Source organism: Lactuca sativa, chromosome 6 (genome assembly GCF_002870075.4).
Source record: "Lactuca sativa cultivar Salinas chromosome 6, Lsat_Salinas_v11, whole genome shotgun sequence".
NCBI lineage: Eukaryota > Viridiplantae > Streptophyta > Magnoliopsida > Asterales > Asteraceae > Lactuca > Lactuca sativa.
This window is the reverse complement of record NC_056628.2, coordinates 191,799,240-191,822,782: the sequence shown is the minus strand read 5'-3', so window position 1 is coordinate 191,822,782 and position 23,543 is coordinate 191,799,240. Positions and strand designations below refer to the sequence as shown.

The following is a 23,543-nucleotide window of genomic DNA, read 5'->3' as shown; positions in this document are numbered from 1 at the left end:
TTACCGCAAATGCAGGAATTCTAAATTCATGCCGTTTACTGAAATCTGTTAGATTCTAAACTTATATGCATTGATCCTCTCGTAATGATTATGCACAAAGTCATAAAGACTTGGCAACAATCATTACAGAGTATTCCAAAGGAGATCCACTCCTTGGAAATATCCTTCTTGCATTAAGTTTCCTTAATCTTTCACAGATTGAAAATTCTAACTTTGAAACATTTCCAGATTCCATTTTGACTATCACTTCTGAACAAGAGTTGCCTCCTTACAGATTATGTCAATATGGTCCTTCCAGAATTATCACTATACTTCCAATTGTCCTTGATCAACCAATCTTTGGTAAACCTTAGATTGTCCTCGACAATTGTTTAATCCTTTTAGTCATATCCAGTTCTAAACCTTTTCCCTTCTTAATGCCCCAGGCATTTGGAAAATTTTAGAACGGATGATTATAGCACATGTAATCGATCCTATATCCGAAGCATATGGGACACGATTCATGATGTCTCACATAAAGACTAAACCAGTCTTTTGCTATAACATTTCCATTTCAATTTGCCAAGTTCTCATAATTCAGATTATGAAAAGGGATGCCGTAATCATAATCGAATTTTAGAACGCAAATAATGGACCCATATACAAAATTTCCTTATGTTGAGCCATACCAACATGAAATTCATATATATCCTTGACTAAATGATTAAAACCTCACGATCTAAGCTTATAGATTTGAGATGAAGCATAATTTCCTCTCCCTTAATTATAGCAAAACAACTTTTTCCCAATTGAGACTTTTGTTTTCTATAATTAACATTGCTAGCTTGCAATACTTAACATAATTATCATTGCTCCCACTAACATGATGATTATTAGCATAACACTTATGCTCCCACTAGCTTTGACATGTTCTCAGAAATCAGCTGGACTTCTAGAAATCAATACTTCATTGACTTTCATACCAAAGTTCAGATTTCTGATACTAGATTGTTTTGATAAGTCTTTATCAAAATCATACACCTTCCCTTAGATAGCACACTTGTGTATCTAAACAATTATGAAGAGGGATGCCGTAATCATAATGTTTAGACCTTTTTGCCACTTCTCACAAGTCCAGGTTAGTGTGCCGGTTAACCACACGCGCTCCACTAACGACTTTGAGAATGCAAATATCACAATTGCTATCTAGCTAAAATCTACTTAGTGAAAGTGTTTCCTCACCATCATTTTCATGAATCGGAGAGAAACCTTATGACACTTAGATTTACTGGTGTATGTGTTCTTATCCATGTGAATTGTCAAAAACCATAGTCACAAGACAAGGATAATGACAAATCCAAACTCATATGGATTGAACTCAATCTTAACTTCTTGCCACCTGGCAGCTCAAGGGCCTGCCATTGCTTCCAAGTTGTTGTGCAACAAATTGAGAACTCTAAGAACTCATATGCAAAACCAACTTTAACTGGAATGGGCACAGACTATGTCAACACGATAGGTTATAAACCTCAAGTCGTGTGCTAGTGAAGAACGTCAGGTTTTACTCTTGATTAGTTCTTGAGACTTTCAAGACCTTTAAGACTCCCACTGTCCTCTTGACCTATAAGACTCCCTTGTCAAACATCCAAGAGATAGTGCGGATTCTAATCAAGAAAAACACTTTACCCAATTGGCCTAAGTTGGTCTTTGTTTTATCCAAAACATCACAACTTACCAATTTCAAATGTACAAGAGTAGAAAACTTTTACTCTTACATTTGACAAGTGTTTTAAACCTTCTTTAAGACATGTCACTCAAATGACAATCTTGGAGTATGACTCTAAGACTTGTATTGGAACGAAGTATGACTCATCTTCTTGATTTAACCACTTCAACAAATCAAGATCCCTCTTCTTAGTCATAAGAATGCACTAAGATTTCCTTAGAGAACTAATTGTGCTATGGTTTCTTAATCATTAAGATGATCACAAAAGCTGATACTAAAGTACTCTCCCATCTTTTCAGATTTGAGAAACTTTTATCCTTCTGCCATATTTGATTCTTCTTATTCGCTCTTTTGTGGTGGACTTAATCAGTGCACAAGTATGTGTACTCGATCCCTAAGTCCTTTACTTGACTCACACATCCATGTGAACAAGTAATTAGTCTTAATTTTCCAAAACTTGAAAATTCTCATTCATCATGCTATACAACTTGCATGATTCCAAGTTCCGGTCCAATTGAAACTTGGGTGATGAGAATCTTTCCTTATTTGGTAAATTTAGACATTACCACAAATGAAAGAATCAATTTCATATTTCCACTCTTGCTCTTAACGGAATTATATAAGCAACAATTTTTCCTCAAATGCCATTGTAAGGATATTTTAAAATAAATAAAATCAAAAATTCTCTTTTATTTTAAAACTTTGCAGAAAAAACTTGTCCTTACAATCCATATGAGAACTTGTTGTTATCTATTCCTAAGCAATATCTCATAACTCCTAAGAAGTAGCTCAAGAATCCGATTTTTCAAACTATGCGATAGAAATCCATCTACGCGATCAGATTCAGCATATTCTTTCTTTAAGTTTCTTCACTTTTCTTTGATTCTTAAACATCACCATGTGACCCAGTCACATCATGTATCAAGAATCTCAGAATAGAAACTTAACAGAGTTAGATAGTGGACTTTACCTGAAGTAGAGTCAAACTTATTGACTTTAACATCCTTAGGTAAATTTGGCAGCTTCGCAACCAATGCCCCTTCCTTTGGCAATATAAACATATGGACCCTTTGATAATGGTACACGGGACTATCACAGACTTAGCTTTTCTCTTTACCATTTGGTCAACCGAGTTGACTATGGCCGGTCCCTTTCCACTGGGAAGAGAGAGCTTTACTAGATATCCAATGTCATCATTGTCAATGTCCATAAAGATTTAGGAAGTTGATCTTAGCAAATAGATAAGATCATTAAGGGTCTTGTCATAGTCTGTTTCATAGGTGTCCCAAAGGAACTCACTATGTGACTTAGAAAGTGATTGAACCACCAACTTTCTCAAGACTTTGACACCCAACTCTCCCGGCTTGTCAATATGTGACTACATCTCCAAGATGTGATCACACCTAGACCTTGCCTTGCCAATAGGGCTTGAGTGACCTTAAACTTTTCAAGAACTTGTGGGTTAGGGAGAATAGTTGGAGGAGGAGAAAGAAGTATGATATCCATGGGGCATCATCTTCATTAGGAAACCTTGTTTTAAAAGATTTGGGAAGATCATATATGTCTAAACCAGACATCTTTTGGGAGATATTCAAGATAGTTGATTTTAAAGTCCTTAATATGACACCCAATATGAAATATTAAGGCTAGGACCCAACAAACTATTTTATAACTCAGAAGAGGGATGCCGTAATCCAAGCTATAAAATATTTGAAGGTAGGTGAATGACGATTCACCAATTTCCACCAAGATAAACGAAATGTATAATTAGGTTTTAATTGGTTTTGAAACTCCTAGATCTTTGAGATTCATTGAACTTTTCAAAGGCATGTTTCAATCTCGAGTGTGCCCTTCAGGTTTTGTGACTGGGATGCCGAGGATCACAAAACAAGGTGTGAAGTAACCATGCAAATCACTTGGTACCCTTAATAAATTACCCCTCAATCGATGTGCCGGTTAACCACACACGCTCCATCGATACTATGATAAATATTAAGTCACCCTTTACCTACCTTGTTAAGTCCAAGTTAGTGTGCCGGTTAACCACACACGCTCCACTAACGACTTAGACAAAGTGTAAAGTGTAATTTCATGGATTAGCACCTTATTCACATTTTTCCTAAGTAACTAAGATTGGGTATTATTAAGAGTTTAGTTACTTAGTATTATCATTAATACTTTTAATGAAGGGAGAATTATAGTCCTGTCAAACCCGTTCGGCTAACGACCCTCCACCGGTCAAGCAAGCGGTGGGTGAGAGTGGACACCCATTAAGTTGCCATTTTATAGGCAACAACCTTATACCCACCTTATAGACCGGCTTCGTGAATGAGGCGTACTAGCGGTAAGACTGACTTTACTCTTATACATATATATATTATTAACTTATAATATTATAAAGTATAAGGGTTGAATTTTAACTTTTAAAATTCTAAGGGCTAACTTGGAATTAAAGTATTCATTAGAGAAAACTTTACAAATTCCAAAACTTGAGGGCAAGTTTTGAAACTATTCAAAACTAATTAATTCCATAACTTATGTGTTTAAAGTAGTTTTAATCCAAAAACTCTTCAAGTTCCATAACTTGAGGACAAGTTATGGAAGACTTTAAACTAATAAAAGAACTAACTTTTCTTTATTTTATAACTTATGGATTTAATTATGGTTACATATTTTTCTTTAATGAAGTGACTCTTGAACTTCCATAACTTGAGGACAAGTTATGGAGTCATAAAAAGTTATTCAATGACACAAGACTCTTCATTTTGTAACCATTGCCAACCTTTATGAGTTTTATGAGTCTTTAATGTGACTCTTCATGTAACTTGAGGACAAGTTACACAAACACATTTTATACTCAACTCTTAGATTAAAATGGATTGAAAACAACTATTTCACTCAACATTTCTATTAATCTAAGCAACTCATAAGAACAAGATAATTCAAATCAAACTTTTTCATGTAATTAGTCTAAACCTTAAACTAATACAAAACATGAATCTATTGACAATTATCTTTGAAAATGGATTAGCATGAACATTACCACATCAAAAACAAGTTTATAAGTTCAAAAACAACTTAGGGTAATGTTCCTAGTCCATTTCTAGCCAAAAAACTCGAAAATATGCTGTCTGGGGGTCCAACTCGTCGAGTGCATGAACAAACTCGGCGAGTTGGATCGAATTCATCACTTTTTAGGCATGGACTCGTCGAGTCTCCTGATGGACTCGCCGAGTCTGATGGCCAGACAGCACCAGATTCGTTTTTTCAGCTTCTATTGCAGGTATAACAAGAAAACAAGCCTAGGCTCTGATACCACTGTTGGGTTTTGAGCATTCTAACACTTCCTAAGTGTACATGCAACCCTAAATACCTTGGATCTATGTTTTCTCTATTATACATGCAAATAAGAACTTCCAAGGTATTATCCTAATCTAGCATACAAAACAATAACTATAGCAAGATAGAATACATACCTCTTTGGTGTAGAATGTCTTCATGAAGCTTGAGTGCCTAGTGCCCCAAGTGTGACACCTCAAATGGAATCACAATCATCAAAACACTTGGAATGACTTGAGAGAAAACCCACACTTCATGAAATCGGCTAGCCCTTCTAGTACACCCACTAGTGCCGATTTTGGTGAATAATATGATGCTTATATAGTGTTACAATTAGGGCAAACCCTAATTGTCATGACTTTCCATTTCCTTGGATCCATGGGTACAAATACACCATGGAGCATCCATGGACCATCCTATGGGTTTTAGCCCAACTTGATTATCCATGGAGCATTAGCCCACTATACAAGTATGGATGATTTACACAATCAACCCATATATTTAATTAGTCTTCTTTTTGATCACTTAATTAATCCTAGATTAATTCTTGATCAATACTAATTAAATAATCTTATCATTCTTATTATTAATATACTAGAACTTATAATATATTAATAACCATAAGTGTCTTATTTCTCTCATCCAAGTGCATGATGGTATGCAACCCAAATGGACCATGCCGGGTCGGGTCAAGTCTTACCAAATATAGTTATGGACTTAGACATTAATCCAACACACGCATCTGATGGTAACCGGAACGTAAATCAATCTTGGAAAACCAAGATGCTCCCTGAAGCTGATCGAAAAGATCGTCAATACGTGGCAATGGGTACCTATTCTTTATCGTGCGCTTGTTTAGCTCCCTATAATCAATACACATTCGTTGGGATCCATCTTTCTTCTTCACAAAGAGAATAGGAGCACCCCAAGGCGAGCAACTTGGCCGTATAAACCCTTTATCACTTAGATCTTGAAGTTGATCTTGGAGCTCTTTCATTTCAGGTGGTGCCAAGCGGTAAGGAGATTTCGCTACCGGAGTTGCACCTGGCACCAAATCAATGCGAAACTCCACTTGCCGAACAGGTGGCAAGCCAGGGAGTTCCTCCGGAAAGACATCGCTGAAGTCGGAAACGATAGGAACGTCGTCTAGTGCTATAGCAGAAGAGCAAGAAGCCATAGCCAGGCGGGGAATGTCCCCCTGAATAATAAGTTCTCCACCTCTAGGGTTTCGAACACGAACTTGCTTCTTACGACAGTGGATTTCCGCATCAAACGCATCAAGCCAATCCATGCCTATGATAACGCAGAGCTCTCGCATCGCAATAGGGATAAGATCAATAGGGAATTCAACTCCAGAAAACTCGAGAGTGCAACCCCGATAGACATCGGTGACATAAATAGTGCGGTTGTCGGCAACTTCGACAACCATTGGGCGAGCCAATTTTCCGATACTACACCCCAGACGATTAATAAACGTGCGAGATTCAAAAGAATGGGTAGCACCGCTATCAAACATAACAACAGCAGGCTCGGAATCTAGCAAATAAGTGCCTGATTCACCACATACGATCATGTAAACAATTCTAACTACCATTTATTAAATAATGGCAGGAGAGAAAAGAAAAAAAAAAGAAATTCACCTGCCACTGTCGCGGTAATCACCGGCTCATCCGCAGTCATCTAGTGAGCACGACCTCGTGTCACCATAATGGGTCCCTTAGAAGACGATGCAATTGCAGGATTTGTACCCCCGCTTCCTTTACCAGCCTTCAACTTCGGGCATTCGGTCTTCTTGTGTGCCGTCTCGTTGCAGTGATAGCATACGGGAGCAGCAGAAGTAATCTGAGGAACTGCACTCGCAGGGGGAGCCCTACAATTCTTCCAATGATGCCCTGGCTTTTTACAGTTGTAGCATATCAACGGATTTTTCTCGCCCTGACCTGAAGACGGCTTGTACTCATACCTTGACTTACCACCCTGCTTTTGCTTTTTCTGGGCATCTCCGGTTGTCTTGGAGGAGGTGTCATTGGCCTTCCTCTTGGTCTGGGTCTGCAACTCGATTTCCCTCCTCCTCGCTGCATCCATAATCGCGGATAAAGTCGGGAACTCCTGCATGCTAACGAATTCCCGAATCTCGGTACGTAGAATGGTAGTGTATTGGCTAACCAACCAGGCCTCGTTCCCAGCAAATGAGGGACAAAAAGATAGCATCTCCAAGAACTTGGCGTTCAGGTCGCTAACAGACTCGGTAGTTTGCTGTAAGGCCATGAACTCTTGCTGCATCCGCTGCTGCTCCACCTTGGGCACATATTGTGCCTCGAACCTCTCCACAAATTGGGCCGAAGACATGGCCCTCACTTCTTCCTTGTTTAATAGAGCGGTGATGGTGTTCCACCATGTCTTTCCCCTTTTTCGCAGCTGATTCATGGCGATCACAACTTTGTACTGGTCCGGACACCCAACAGTCATGAAGGCGCCCTCAACATCTGACACCCAATGCTTAGCAGCAACTGGGTCGGATTCACCGTTCCAAAGAGGAGGGCTACACTTGCTGAACTTCTCGAAGTAGTATGCTGAATCCCGAACGGGCGGAGCCGATAACGCTCCCCCGGGAATAGCTGTGAGGCGCTCATCCAGAAGAGCTTTGACCTGGTTGATTATGTCGTTGGTCACGCCCGGGATTAGTTCATTGAAAGCGTTATTGAATTCCTCAGCGACAATATTCCTAACTTGCTCCATTTGGAGCTGATTAAGGCGAGCAGGCGGAGCCATCTGTATCCGTAGAAGGAGGAAAATATTTAGAAATAATTCAGCCTAGATATTTCTAGGAAGACGAAACACTCAGCTTGCCAAAAATTTCTCAACCTTGCCCCGACCCGAAACCGGCACCGATGTTTCAAATAGTAGGGGCCCTTCTACTATCTTCCACACAAGTTCCAATTTCGCAATCGCGTCTAGTTTCAAAATTTCCAGCTCGCTCTAGCCGTTAATTTTACATCTCTCTCACATGTTAACATTAAATAAGTGTGTAATCTAGCATTTTAAGACTAGTAGAATCCAATTCATAGTCAACAATTTAACATAAACATTTAACATAAGAAATAAGGCTTACTTGGCTGGCCGACTAGCACACCGCGACATCTTTCACTACTAGTCTTCAGAAAGTTTGAAAAATCTTTTAAAAAGAGAATAAACTATTATAGAGCCTCAAATTTGAGTCTAGAACATCCACAAGAATGCCTAGTTACCTCAAACTGTGGCTCTGATACCAACTTGTGACACCCAAATTTTTTTATTTTATTTTTTTTGCAAAAATTTTAAACTTTTAAAACCCATCTTAAATTAAATTAAATCAACTGAAATAGTCATAACATAATCCATCAAATTAATAATCATATAAAATAAGTGCGGAAGTAATAACAATAATAAGGTCCCAACAAAATAACTAGTAGCGATGTCCCGATGCTCCATGTCAAGCCTTAGCCTCTTTAATCTTAACACCTGAAAAGTTATAAGGGAAAAACGTAAGCACGAAGCTTAGTGAATTCAAACACAGACATTGTACTAACATTCATATTTACTAGCCCTAATCCATTTTCCAATTATAATGATAAAGGCAAAGAACAAATCAATGTCTATATTACGAGAAGGACTTGTAGGTTTGAACCGCACCAGGAAGATCCCGTATCATTTGGCCCTAATCACCGCACCTCACGAAGAGTATTACGTTGGTGATCTTACCTACCCACCGCACCGGTAAATCCGTATCCTTTGGTGGTGTCCCCATATCCATAATTAGTTACATACAGTGCACATGTACGAATTAAAACAATACTTATATAGTATAAATTCAAATAATCACACACGAGCTAACTAGCAAACACAATCATCAATACAAAGGTGTGAGAGAACTCACCTTGAGTGAGTATTAAGGATGGCTAACAATCAAATAATGCTACCAAGCTTGAGCAAACTTCAAAACCTCGCCTAAGAAGGACTAAAGGTTAGAAACGAGAAGTAATGAAGCTATGAGTTGAGAAAAGAGTAATCACAGCAAGGTCTCTAAAACAGACCTGCTGTTCAAAACAGATTTAGTCCAAAATCTAAAACAGAAACATAGCTTTAACTAAATTTTATAGGAAACTATGATTGCTCAGGATTCCATAACTATAAAGAACTCATTCTAACTCCAAAAGATGAATTAAATATGAATTTTACAAAATGGTGTACCACTTCTGTCTCCAACAATACAGTCAAGTGATGTTGGCCAATTCTACCCAACTTGTGTGTAGAATTCGTCCAAAATAAAATTAAGAGAACTAAAGTACATACAAGTGAAAGTCTCAGAGTTGGAATTGAATGAAAAGCATCTCTCAAACTCCAGATATAAAATTCACATTGTGGACAATCACAGCACTAGAAAAAGCTGGTGACTCCCCACTGACCTGGAGTGTGGATCCATTCTAACCAATTTATAATTGGAAATAACACCCCATATTCTCCAGATCTTAAATTCATAATATAATCAACATATAGAAACTTGGAATCACTCTGGATCCTTTTCCAAGCCTTATAAATGATGAAAACAAAATGACATATCAGAACAGACCCGGATCATACCTAACAGCAAAGATGCCATTCTTTCACATAGATAAAGCCCTTATCAGTGAGGTTGGCCTTCTTAAGAAAGTTAGCCAACTCAATTTGTGAACTTTTGGAACTGGTTTGGGGTCCGTTTGAGTTCTAGAGCTCCAGATATGATTTTTACAAAATGACTACAAATCTGATGGAAAACAGAATCGTAGCCACCCGTGATTCCTTTTTGGCTTATCCATCCTTCTCCTTTTGAAACACACTTTAAGATGTGTTCATCATCCCAATTCAGTCCCCATGATATGGTGGTACTAAAAAGGATTAGGCATCATTAGGATTTCATTTAGCCACAAGGATGTAATAATAATCAACATGAAAATAAACATAAGCACATAAAATCATCATTCCCCCTTTTAGGGTTTCCATGATCTTTTTGCCACATGTAATCCCCTAGATCCATCATCCACCATATATGGGGTCAAGATAGGATCTTTAGTTGATGTATAACATACAATTACAAATAAAATAAGAAGGAGACGAGGTGAAGATGAAATCATAAAACTAGAACAAGGTTATGAATCAAGTTGTAAGAAAGGATAAGGAGGTTCATACCAATACGAATCAAGGCTGGAAATGAACAAGAATTAAGCTCCAAACAGCCCCTTGGCTGCTCTTGATCCCAAAGAGAGAGAGAGGGACGATTTTTGAGAGAGAGAGGGAGGGTTTAGAGTGTTTTCCTTGTGTGTGTTCCAAATGATTCAATTTGCACATTAAGTACTATTAACTAGATGGACTTTGCAAATAGGCCCATAGCCCATGGACTTCAATAAAAGGAGTTTACAAGATGATCAAAAGAGTCCATTAACATAAGAAAACAGACATTGGGTGAATAAATTAACCCAAGGTTACAAGGATAATTAAATTAAAATAACCAAACGTACCGAGAAAACCCGGGATGTTACATTGTAGGAACTGGCCGAGAAGTTATTTTATTTCTATGAGAAGCTCTACGGCACCCACGATTCCCAGTAGTAAGCCTTCAGCATATCGCGCGTAACAAATCCTTATTAAGTAATGGCTTTTTAAGGGGGCCAGCTTACGGGCCAGGCCTTTCTCTGACCTGATAACTATTATCGCCTCCCCGCCCAGCTCTATCAACAGGCCCTTTCTTTTGCAATACTTAAAAAAGTCTCTCATGGCCCAATTATTATTAAAACGTTCTCTACCATAGAATTCGGCCTTCGGGGTCAACTCGGCGGCTTCTATTAAGAAGGCGGTGCAAAGGAGGCTCAAGGGCTTGTTAAGGAAGGCGGCAAGGGCCGACTCAGGGGGGAAAACGAAAGACCTTTTCTGGTCCCCCCTGAGCCGGGGGGTGCTTGTGGGAGGGGTGTGCCACGAGGAAACAAGGGAATGAATGGCCGCTTTGCGTTGGATGCTCTTTACCCTCCCCATAATGATGGCTCTATTGTTTTGGGGAGGGTTGAAGCTTGCTTCTTCTCTAGAGTCTTCTTGGTCATCAATACAACCTGTCCTTAATAGACCCGATCTTATTCTCTGAACAATCGGAATTTCGTACTTCTGTTAGATCCTCCCTATCTCCTGATCGAGCTTGGGTAGGTAGATGTTGTCTGGTAGGGCCGATAGTAATACACTGTGTGGGATGGAGTAAGGGCCCTTCTCCGCCCCTACGAGTCATCCGACAGAAAATACTTTCTGAATGGGGTAAAAGAACTTGGGGTCGCCGATCTCTTCCATAAAGATGGGGATGAGTCGATGTCAGTCGATGGTGTGAAAAAACTTCCTAATGTCGAATTCCAAAAACCAGCGAGAGGTTCCCCACTCTTCTTTGATCCGCCTTAGGGCTGAGTGGTAGCCTCGACCCGAGCGGAAGTGCGATGTGTCTGGAAACTCGGGATCATAAATGGATTTGATTACCATTTTGATCGCCTCTTTCATGATCCTTTCTATAGGTAGAACTACTGTGAGTGGTCTAAACTTCGACCCTTATTTCTTTCTTCCTATTATATTGTAAAGGGGAGCAAAGCCCTTTTTTTCTCCCTATATTGATAGATCAAGGGCCCTCCTGTCGTTGTTTCAGTGAGTCATAGGGCTTCCCCTCAGCTCAGTCTTTTTGGTTCTTGAGAATGGTCGCCACCTCTCCAAGGACCGGAATGATTATCCCTGCCCGATGGGTCTACATCCATCCCTGAATATCGTTGGGTACTGTTAACTTCCCCACCACTCTTGTAACTGTCACCTGTAATCTGTGCAGGTGTGTCCGCAGCCCCCTGAGTGGACGAAAAAGAAAGGATTTCTCGGAGAAACCCCCCAGGTTCCAGACCCAGGAGTCAGCTTTCCCGTATGAGCATTCGGTACATGTATCAGCCCGTGGAAGAGTGAAAGGGTCATCACTATTTAGGATCTCCCCCTAATCTTAGATAGGTCGTCTGGGGGTTCGTCGCGGTTCATTATTGTGCTTACACACTACGCTACCCATTTCCGAAAGCTCCGCGAGACCACCTACCACTAGTCTTCGGCCGGAGGGGTTTATTGCACAAAAACACCGGGACGCAGGCTCCCGAAGAGTGAAGCCCAACGAATGTCAGATGCAAAGCCCCGCACCTCATTAAGATCATATTGGCATACTCTCCCAAAAAAGAAAGAGCAGACCCCATTGAAGATGAGAGTGAGGTACAACAAGGCCATTTCTGTCCACCGCCCTTCTCACGGAGCCGTACGTGGACGTTACCGCTCATACAGCTCCCAGCCAGCAAGCAGTTAGCCTTCCTCTACAAGGAATGGAGGTGTGGGTGAATCGACATCAAATAGAGGAATTCACTTTTTATTTTCAGCAATAACATGATAAGAGCATCCCATTCACAAAAACCTACAGACCCCCCTATCCGGCCACTTCAGCACCTTGTGATCTTTGATAAGATCATTACGAGCCCTCTCCTAGAATCTTTTTTATTTCGAAAAAAATAGCATGGAGGATCAGGACGAGAATGAATCTGGTAATCCAGGACATACTCATCCTGGAACTTATGCTCTCCTCTAGGGAGGGGGTTTTTATAGAGAGAGGTAAGTCGAGGGTAGCCTCCCGCTTGACCGATTTCTCGGAGTCGGAGGAAGATCTCTCATCCGATCATCCTGAACACGAAGGAGCTGCTCTCGATGTGAGATCAGCAGCAAAAGAAAGAAGAAAAGTTCCATGATCCTATGTTCGTTTTCGCCCTGCTCTGATGATGCGCTCATTGCTCGCGGAGCTACATACCAGAAAAAGAAAGGGATCTCTCTATTACTTTGAGAGGAGAATCGTTGGTTTGACGGACGGACTACGTGGGAAATACGAGATCTACGCAAGCCGCTACATGTTCTCCCCTTGCCCTTGAACTAGAGAAGAACTACTTATCTTCTCTTAGGTAGTGGTCGATCAGTTCGCATCTATGGTCAATCAATAGGTCCGCGGATCCATTCTTCTATACGATAAATCGCCATCTCGTAGCACCACCACGACACCGATTCCCCGACAAAACCCCCAATTTCCCGAGAGTGAGATAGCCGATAGTAGTAGACTAAGGCCGCTATTCCTGACAAGGAATAGAGTAAGGCCTTTACCAATGTGCGTAGAGTATCGAAAGGAACCTCTCAGAGAAGTTTCGGGCCTCGGCAGCCCTCCTTTCTTATCAATTTTCATATATAATAGAAAGAGAATAGAAAGCGTACTGACTCTGAATGCTATCTACGATGCGATCAGGGGGGAATAGCGCAAGGGCTTAAGTCATCGATTCAAATCCTATCTTTTTTTTGGTATGCCGCTCCGCAAGCAAGGAGCGAGAAAACAAAGTGGGTTGTGGTGATGTCAGAATTTGCACCTATTTTTATCTATTTAGTCATCAGTCCGCTAGTTTCTTTGATCCCACTCAGTGTTCCTTTTCCATTTGCTTCCAATAGTTCGACCTACCCAGAAAAATTGTCAGCCTACGAATGTGGTTTCGATCCTTTCGGTGATGCCAGAAGTCGTTTTGATATACGATTTTATCTATTTTCTATTTTATTTATTATCCCTGATCCGGAAGTCACCTTTTCCTTTCCTTGGGAAGTACCTCCCAACAAGATTTATCCCTTTGGATCTTGGTCCATGATGGCCTTTTTATTGATTTTGACGATTGGATCTCTCTATGAATGGAAAAGGGGTGCTTCGGATCGGGAGTAAACACTAGTTACATTACAGAGGAAAAATCGGGGCGAAGGACAAAAGAAAGAAAGAGCGACTGATGCCTACATTAAATCAACTGATTCGTCATGGTAGAGAAGAAAAACGGCGCACGGACCGTACTCGAGCTTCGGATCAATGTCCCCAGAAGCAAGGAGTACGCCCGTGTGTACCAACGAGAACACCGAAAAAACCGAATTCAGCTCCACGTAAGATAGCCAAAGTACGGTTGAGCAATCGACATGATATATTTGCTCACATTCCGGGGGAAGGTCATAATTCGCAGGAACATTCTATAGTCTTAATAAGAGGAGGTAGAGTGAAAGATTCGCCAGGTTTGAAATCCCATTGTATTCGAGGAGTCAAGGATTTGTTGGGAATTCCAGATCAAAGAAAAGGGAGATCAAAATATGGTGCAGAAAAACCAAAATAGAGATGAATGGAAGATGCCTCTGAAACTCTTTTTTCTCCAATTTAAAGTACGAAGTTACTGACTCTAAGAAGGCAATTGCACCTTAGCCCATGGACTGATACAGAGAGTACTCTACACGGGAAATCTCATAGTTGACTAGAGCGGATCCCGAGACTTCACCCATTCCTTTAAACTGTTGGGCACTACATTCTATAACGAGAATCACAAGGCCGGTCAACAAGGAACAACCTGGCAGAGTGTCCTGAGATAACAAGGAAAAAGTGAGAACGCCTAGTGACGAGAGTTGCGACATACGAGGATCTAACCTCGACCAACGAGAGCGTAGCTGCTCGACCTCAGACATACGGATTCTCAGACCGGAACAATGGGATTCGCTCGACCGAAGGGAACGATGCGTAGAGCCATAGGGAGAACCTAGCGTAGCAGAGCCAGTCGCGACCAAGTAGATAGCTCTACGCCTCTGCCGAACGAACGAAGAGCTACCTAAGTACGGTTAAAGAAAGTGAAAATGATAGGTAAACAAAAGAGAGAATAAATGCGACCGAAAGTGTCAGAGCTTTGAAAGCCTGAAATTGAGCTTGAAATTGAGTGTCCTTGAATTGAGCTTGTTGTATCCTTCCCAACCCAAGACGACAAGGCAGTAACAGAACTACGGCAACTCCGGAACGCATCATGCGGTTTGATTAAAGGCATGGGTTCCGGTCTAGGAGAACACATGTGACTATTGGCGTTGGGGAAGCCATGCGTTAGCTAAACCAACCGCACATTGCAAGCGAAGGAGTGAAAGCTACTCGACTGTAATGTAAGGAGAGGACCTACAACGAGTTGTGGTTGCTTTGCAAGCAATACTCGACGGTATAGCGCATGCGTCTCATCATCTTGGGAGCACTTGTAGTTGTTTGAGTCGTTGTGTTAGGGCAATACAACTACGAGAACCAGTCATCCTAACGCTACTGTCAAACCTAATGTAGTTGTCGTTATTACCACTCGTCGGGTAGTTGTTCCGTAACACTACTAGTCATAGACTACTAGTCGTTCCATTGTTGCACCACCCCAATGTGTGTTGCGTAGTAACTGCCTAGCTGTCTGTTACGTTGTCAAACCCTTCTGAACAACCACCTATGAAACAGAGACTACGAGTGACGAACAACTAAATGACAACGAGTGGTTGCGTTACCGTCTTGTTCCGTCGCATGTTGTTCTTCCGTCTTTGGGAACACTAGTTGTCTTTGATTTGGTAAGGCCGACTTGATGGTTGCGGAGCAAGGTTACCAAGGGAGTGGTTACTTCGCAAGCCTATATATTATGGTCTAGCGTTATCGTCGTTGTGGCGCTTTCTGTAGTGGTTGTTGCTTGTAGTTAGGACCACTACGAGTTGTCGTTACCATATTAATTAGGTTGTTAGGACCACACCACTCGTCGTTATAGCACTAGTCCTTTTTTTTGTTCGGCGTTAGGGGGCCCCACGAGTCATCGTTAGTGTGATCGGTTGTTTTGAACACAGATCGGTCACACTACTGGTTGTTTGGAACGCTAAGACCGAAAGGCAGGCGGTCGGGAACACTAAAGGCGCTTGCTCTAGGCGCTAGGGTCCGTTGCTCACGCAAGCGAAAGGGTGAATTCTTTCCCGGTATGCCGCTCCGCGAGCTAGGAGCGAGAACTACTAGAAAATGGTGAGATCATTAGATCATTAGTGAAAGAAGGACCAACGATGATCCTATCCTCAAGGAGAAGAAGGAGTAGGAGGAGTCAGTTTTCTTTGAAGATCGAGGTTTTAAGAAATAAGGAATGCAAAAAGAGTAAGAACTACTCTACTTTCTTTATTTCTCCTTGTAGTATTACGGGTCTTATTGTATTTTATTGGGGTCCGATGCGGACAATCGGAGTTCGTTCATGCCTTATTCTTTAAGGCTACTCTTTCTTTTGGGGTTCGATCTCTCTCGCTACTCTTACTTAAAGTAGGGTGTTCCAGTTTTATTATTTTTTTTACTGGTTTTGCTGCGAGGGCTTTATTCGCTAGTGGGGCCGAAATCTATATGATGAGTCCGTCGAGTGGGGGAATAATCCCTTCCAATTCTGGTTCCTCCTGGAGGAGGATTCGTTCGAGATCAAAGTGTTGATGGAGCCCTCGCCCGAAACGGAAATGGAAGGCACATCGGCTCGTTCTGCGATCCCAAGGGTGGATGAAGCGGCGCCGCCCCCCTTACCCACAATTGTAGCTTGGAATCGTCGATGCGAAATCGCATTGCACAATTCGAGGGGGACGGTAGCTCCTATCTGCTGGATAAGGAAGAGGGAGAATATTGGTCCGACATCAAACTCGCGCTGGGGTAAGCACCCTCCCAGCAAGAGTATCAAAGATTACTCAAGTTTGAGAACAGGGATCTACAAATCCGAGAACTCAAACATGAGTGTCTACAAATTTTTCAAAAAGTCTTAACCCAGAATCCTACCTTGGCTGCCCAGGCCCCTTACAACCCCCAAGAAGCGTTTAACGACTTCTTAGGCCAACATCGCGACCGACTGGACCGGAGGGAATTGGAAGTGGACGTGGGAGAAAGGGACCAAGAAGAAATCAAGTTTTTAGATCTCTTGAGACAAAGTCTCAAAAAATATGGCCCTGCCTATGTCACATACATCTTTAAATAACTCATTTTGGGATTCTAGTGTTTTAGCGGAAACGTGACCGGATGTAGTCATTTTAGTTTTGCTTTGATTGCGCATGACGAACCGGGTGAACAAAGTCACGATTAGAAGAAATGGTAGTTCGTTGGGATTGTCTTCATTTCCTAGAGGTGCTGGTTCGACTCCAGCTCGGGACAAGGCCTTTTTGGTCATCTATTCATGAATAGCTCTTCTCTCTTTCTCTTCTAACGGTTCTACTATGGTTCCACTAAGTTCTTCCATTTCTTAAGTATTTATAGCCCAAGGCTCTTAAAGCCCACATGCCTATAGCAATTCGATACTATCTATACCCGAAGTTAAAAAAGAAAGCGCTTTATATGGCAAACCGCGGATCGGTAGACGGAAGAGAAGCTTGAAGTGCTGCTGAAGAAGAGAGTCGGGATTTTTCAACACCTTTAGCTACCTTTGGTATTCCTCCACGCCTACTTTCTCTATTAGAACTTCTCTCAAAGCAACCATTGCGGCCGCTGCACCATGGACATGGGGCCTGATAGGCTTCGGCCTACCCTATAATATAAATTGGGTCATGGCTTCTGCGATGAGCTTGGGCAAAGCTTTTGCCTAGGGGATTCAGAACTCCTTACTATAGGCGACTTAGGGAAAGTCTTTCTTTATTTAATTCAAAAAAATCCTCCTCTGCTATTATCGATTAATAGGTCAGATCGATCGAATGGAATGAATGGGCTCAGCCTAAAGGCCTTGAGCCAGAGGTCGTACTGATCCTGTCCTTTCAATAATAGTTAAGACGCGCACAAGAGAAGGAGACCCAAGCACAGCCAACCTACCTTTATAAATCCACCACACTTTGAAAGTGTTTAGATTCTATTAATGTGCAGTGAGTGAATAGCTAAAAGAACATAGTGACCATCTTTGAATATCTAATATCAAGTGGTATAGTAAGATAAACATGGATATAACAAATATCTGGCTCTCTTCGAACTAGAAAGCAATTCCTCCCACTTTGACTCGAGCTTTGGATATAAGACCTGTAAGAAAGTCTATTACTAGTACCCGTAGTTGGTCTCCCATTAATACTTCACCGTGAATCACCTTCTCTCTGTGATCCTCGCTACTTACTGCTTATGCTTATTTGTTATTTCAATGCATCTGGGAATCAAAAATAAGTAACTTGTCGGCCCTCTTCCTTTACATCCTTCACCCAGCTAGGCAAAGGCAGCGCAGCTCAGTTGTGCAAGTTCACGTCGGATTACGGAATCTAGAGTAATGATCGAAATTGAATGTCTTTAGTCAAAAAACGACGAAAGTTGTCTTTGCCATTGAAAAAAGTGCCATGGCCTAAATAAATTCATCCAAGCCTTTATGCCGTTGATTTGATGCCATCTTTTGTCATCTCCTTGATCGACTGTCCCTAAAAAGAGCCAATGCCAGCTACTCTTCTAAGCCATAAAGCGAGGGGCTAACCGGTATTAACTCCTCCCGTCCCACTATGCTTATTCCTTCCTACTGTAAAGGGAATCAAAGGATACCTATTCGTAAGCTTTCCCAAAGCTTCACTCACTAACAATCCTAATCCACTTAGTCGATTAGCTGCTGGTCGTTCACTTAGCTTAGTGTTAGGGTTTTGAGGCTAGCCCCTTGTTCCCTTAGTGCTTAGACCTTAGCCTACTAGCTAATCGATTAACTACAACCCCACTTCAAAGCAAGAAATCTCAACACTCTTCCAGGTGGTGGACCCAAAGCAAGCTTCATCCATATAACCTTAAGTGGGATAGGTAGGAGTAGAGACAGTGAACCGAATTGACCTAGCATTATCCTACCGACCCATAGCCCATACCTTACTCGACCGAAGCCATAAGTAGTAGTTTAACACTTGATCGAAGTGGCAGTTACCAGAAAACAAGATTAGAATCGGGGCTTGGGGTCACGTATAATAAGATCCGAAATCTCTACTGGTTGTTTCGATCCACTAAGTCACGAGTACAAACGTGGCTTTCTATCTTCCATACCAGCTCATCCTTCAAAACCTCTAACCCTTGCAAGATGCTTTTCCAAGATTGAGAAGTCGCCTATCCAACTAGCGGGATAGCCTTGACATTTCTTCAATGCATCTCCTTTCGGATTCTTCTATGTCACCCTAGCATTTCGACACGAACAAATCTAGCGAAACTAGCAATTAGACAGGTCCCAGCTTACTAAGTAAATTGGCTACATTCTCCCGGAAATCAAGAGGGATGTCGGATGTAGAACCCGCTATCGAAGAAGACAACTCACATCTAGGTCAATGGAAGTTAATTGATCTCGAAAACAGATAAGAAAGCAGCATCCCGCTCAATGCAAGTAGGGAGAACCCGTTCTTTATCTTGTTTCATCAGCAAATGTGGCAAACGGTGGTCTTATCCTCTTTTACTTATACAAAAAAGATATACCCTAAAGTAAAGGCAAGTCAATAAAGTTAATAAGCAAAAATCTTTATGAAAGCAAGTCCCATCGAGTGGAGTCAAGGCATGCCTTAAGGTAGTAAACACCAAGTCACTGCACTAGATGTTCTGGCTACATTGCATCAATATTTAAGCCCGATCGTTTCCATGCAGAACCTGTAAAAAGTCATGCCCCAAAGATTCTAGTTTTACATCCACATACAAGCCTGTAGGTATCACCTTGATGGTTGACCCCAGCAGAGGTAGAGTCACCTGTCGAAAAAAGAGTCATTCTACGACCGATGGCTAACCATAAAAACGAAAGAATGGCAAAGAGGATCAAAACCACAAAATGGAAGGTTTTCATAGTCCCCAGGGAAGATGGCTTTAGCTGGGTCTTGCAGACGGGAAGATTTCCTTATTCATTATAAATATCCCACGTCTTGCTTTATGCAATTGCTTGCTATTCGGTAGACGAATTGTTACCTACGCTTTTCTTTGTCTTACGACTTGACTGTGTTTAGCAACTCATCTCATTAATAAGCATTTTGTGAAACTAAATAGACTTCTGAACCGGAAGACTAAGCGAATTCTCCTTATTATTGTTTGACTACAGCCACTTCTACACCTTCATTTAGCAAATCCGATCTTTATTTGTTCTTCTTCTATTTCATTATTAGAATTTAATTATTTCATGATGCTTCAATCCATTTTTTATATAAAGTAACTATGACCAGCTACTGCTACCACAATCAACGATACCTTCTTATCTCCTACGATTGGTTCCGTGTGGGGCATCCTGCTGAGAGACATTAGCTAATATAGCCTACCCCTTTTTGCGTAATACCTCTTTCTTGGTATGTGGTCTCCTGCCATTTTTCTAGCACAGTAGTTGCATAAGCACTCATGTTCAGCGGACGGAGTTCAAGGCGAGTAGTCTCTGGAAGTAGGTTCATCCCCCCTCTTGGTTGGCGATGGCCATGTCTTTTGGTATAAATGACTTGCGATAGTCTAGCTAGCGAAGTAGGGTAGGATAGCAAATGATGCGATAAGGAACGGAGTCTGTAGCTGCCCTTCTATCTTTCTTTTAAGAAAAAGAGTGAATCTATAGAGAGCTAATATACTGTATGCTTATAGTACCCGAAGGTAAAGTAAGCAAGGCATAAGTGAGTCTCGTGCACTAAGCAGGAGTAGGTCTTTGGTCAGTGCGCCCACAAAGTAAGGGAGGTTCATACTTTTCTTACATAGACGGAAGTTTCACTGAAAGCTAATGCGAAATTAAGAAAGACTTTCACTATGTAGTGGGCTAGCTTTAGTTTTTCTGGTCTGGTATCAATGCATGCAATAAGAGTTCTAGTCTTGCTATATGTCTTAGCTTGTTCCCCTCTATATAGTGCTGGTTCGAAGACTACGCAAAGATCGGAGACTAAACACAAATCATCAATTCCTTTGACCATTCGTTTTGAGCCTCCAATTCTTTTAGAAATGCTAACGAGGTTCAATGATGCCGACGAAGGGAACCAGCTGAAAGGTTCTCAAAGGCAGGCGCATAACATAGGCTGACTCATAGGAGAAGGTTGTGCATGTAAATCCCAACTAGAGAGCTCCTTTTCATTGGCTACTCGACCTATTTGAAAATAGCTACTCTCAAGCCTATTCTCTTACTTTTGAGTCGATTTCTATTTCAAATATCACTTTTATCAGGCCGGAATAAAAAAAACCACTTCTCATTCTAGAGCGGTAAAGTCAATAGCATTCAAAACCATCATGATTAGAACGGATAGAACGGTAACCGAAGGAGCCCATTTCTGTTCCTTCGCCTTTCTTTCATTTCATTAGAAAGTTCCTTCTTTTTGTTACCCGGCTTTGATGAGATAGGATTGGAAAAAGGTTTGACTCTATGGTAGCCGACTTTATTGAATTTCCCTTAACGAGCTACGAATCTAATATGGTTACGAGCTTCCTGCTCTAAGAGTGGGTTCCTTGCCCCAGTCTCCTATAAAAGAAGAAGAAGCCAAGACTAACTTCATTTAGTTGTGAAATATTTATATTCTGCCTTAACCATGCCAACCATGTCAAAAAGATTATCCAACGGAAACTGATGATTTTTCTCGGATGTGAAGGCTTAGGCTTCCATTTATGTTATAGGTTTCATTTCTTTTCTCCGCCAGGGTGCTCACTTCCTTCCTGTTCCTAGAGCCAGCTTCAGTCTACTTTGCTCCATCTAAGGCTAGGGCTAGGCACTTAATCTCCCCAACATTTCTTCTTCATGTGCACATTTGAAAACAACCTATTGGCTTCAGACTTTTCCTTCCTAGCTGCCCAGATTTGATGCACAAAAAGAGGCCATTTATACTATATGCAAAAGAGCACTTCGGATTCAGGCTATGCTAGACTTTCTTGCCTTAGGTCAATCAGGTCTCTCTCATCCCTTACTAATGCTAATGTGGGATCAGTTACTTCCGAACAGTCTATTGACTCCCGAACAGCTACATTTGTCCATGAATTCCCTTCTGCTTCACCTTGTGGGCTATCACAGACAACTATGGAAGCTGCTAGCTACCTTCTTCCCATTCTTTAGTTGCCTGAGATGAGTTCTACACCCTAAGGAGATATAGAAAGCCCTTCCAGAGATTCATGTCAAACCAGTTCTTGAAAAACAGCCAAGGCATGCAAAGTGTCCTTTCCACATGCCCATGCTATGAAAACTTCACACCAAGTCAAGCCGCTAGCTTTAGTAAGAAATCGAGATTCCTATGGCTTGAAACTAGAATTAGATAAGTATAGTACGCAGGGAAGTACCTATCAGAAAGGAAGGTAACGGCTGGCACACATAGGGACATTGGTTTAAGCTCCCTCAATGGGTAGCTTTATCATATGGAATAGGTCTCTGGCTTGCTCTTGTCTGCTCTTTGGTTCTCTATCAGAAAGAGTCGTAATCTTTCCTTTCTGTCTACTCTACTATTGATTCCCTTTGGCTCACTCTATCCTAGTAAGTCATCTCACTCTCCTACCTTAATTTCAAAGAAAAAACATGTCCAACGACTACTACCTCCTGGGCTTGATCCTGAATCGAAAGCGATCTCCTTTTGCTTTCAGCCTTTCAGGACAGAAAGGCATCGACTCCTATCATAGGTCTTTCCGCCCGTTACCGCTCCGTGGGCAATGATCAAGACCGAAATACATTACTACAGAAAAATGCCTTACGAGAGAGAGTGATTCGTATCTACGACCTCCTCTTGGTTTTGCTTTGCCACCTCTTTCCGAGAGCCCCTCTAGCATCAAGGCGGTGCAACAATAGTAGAAGCTAGAGATGCAACACTTTAGCCTGATCCACAGTAGGTATTGGTAAGTATTCCCTTGCGGCTCTATCTTTAGATCTGTCTCAATCGGTCTGTCGCAAAAAACGATCCAAGAAAGAGGAGTTCAAGGAAGGCGAAGTAAATCTCTTTCTTTCCTTCTTCTAGTTCTTGAGTGATAGTAGCTCATCTCTCTTCTTTCTTCTGCCAACTGTCCTTTACCGGTAACTGGATCAATCGCTAGCTGGAAAGTTTCCACTATCAACTGCCGTAAAAGGTACTTTTCCAAAATAGAGAATAGGGCATGGAAGCTTTCTGCTATTAGAGGAGAGTTTTGACTGCAAGGGAGGAAGGGGGATTACGCGACTTACAATTCATTTCCTTAACCCCGAAATAGCAACTTGGTTATAGCTGACAGAAAGTAGAAAGACTCTAAACAAAAGGTACTGGACAAGCTCTTAGGGAATAATCTCTTTCTTACTTCTTTCGAGACTCAATCTCTATCTGGTTGGAGTTGGATTGAGTCGACTTCGTCTTCTTCCCAACAATGAACCCTATTCAAGCTGTGATAAGAGGACGTTTCCGTACCCCTTACCTTACTCAAGAAAGAAAGTCATGATCATCAGTAGTAGTGTCTAAGAGGAAGAGTTGGCGCTTTGAGCTACCTATTTTTTGTGATCAAATTAGAAACTTAGTTGCTCATATTGCCATAGATTCTCCAAAAGAAAGCAATCGGCTTTGCCCAAGTTGTAATGACAGAAAAATCCTTGTCGATGAAGAAAGTTTCGAAAGCAGCCTCAAAGCGGTTAGCTTCGCTTTCCTTGACTTTAGAGAGGAATGATTTCAAATGAACTACTCCCTTTACCAGTTGATGAATCATGCTTCGAACACCTAG

At 41.4% G+C, this 23,543-nt stretch overlaps 3 protein-coding genes and 1 pseudogene across 3 annotated transcripts; 2 read left to right on the top strand and 2 right to left on the bottom strand.

Moving 5' to 3' along the window:
- Positions 1-6,724: 6,724 nt before the first annotated feature.
- Positions 6,725-7,816, bottom strand: LOC128126935 (uncharacterized). The gene has a single exon (XM_052765130.1). It carries the CDS (start codon positions 7,814-7,816, stop codon positions 6,725-6,727), a length of 1,092 nt encoding a protein of 363 aa, XP_052621090.1.
- A 4,251-nt stretch (positions 7,817-12,067) lies between these two features.
- Positions 12,068-13,316, bottom strand: LOC111879606 (uncharacterized mitochondrial protein AtMg00530-like; annotated as a pseudogene).
- A 43-nt stretch (positions 13,317-13,359) lies between these two features.
- LOC122194656 (NADH-ubiquinone oxidoreductase chain 3-like) lies at positions 13,360-13,853 on the top strand. The gene has a single exon (XM_042895614.2). It carries the CDS (start codon positions 13,497-13,499, stop codon positions 13,851-13,853), a length of 357 nt encoding a protein of 118 aa, XP_042751548.1. The 5' UTR covers positions 13,360-13,496.
- On the top strand, positions 13,815-14,310 carry LOC122194655 (ribosomal protein S12, mitochondrial-like). The gene has a single exon (XM_042895613.2). The coding sequence runs from the start codon at positions 13,915-13,917 to the stop codon at positions 14,284-14,286; it is 372 nt and encodes a 123-aa protein (XP_042751547.1). The 5' UTR covers positions 13,815-13,914; the 3' UTR covers positions 14,287-14,310.
- Positions 14,311-23,543: the final 9,233 nt, after the last annotated feature.

Excerpts from the sequence above, each read along its gene's own strand:
- LOC128126935 (XM_052765130.1), bottom strand. The coding sequence starts at position 7,816 with ATGGCTCCGCCTGCTCGCCTTAATCAGCTCCAAATGGAGCAAGTTAGG.
- LOC122194655 (XM_042895613.2), top strand. The coding sequence starts at position 13,915 with ATGCCTACATTAAATCAACTGATTCGTCATGGTAGAGAAGAAAAACGG.
- LOC122194656 (XM_042895614.2), top strand. The coding sequence starts at position 13,497 with ATGTCAGAATTTGCACCTATTTTTATCTATTTAGTCATCAGTCCGCTA.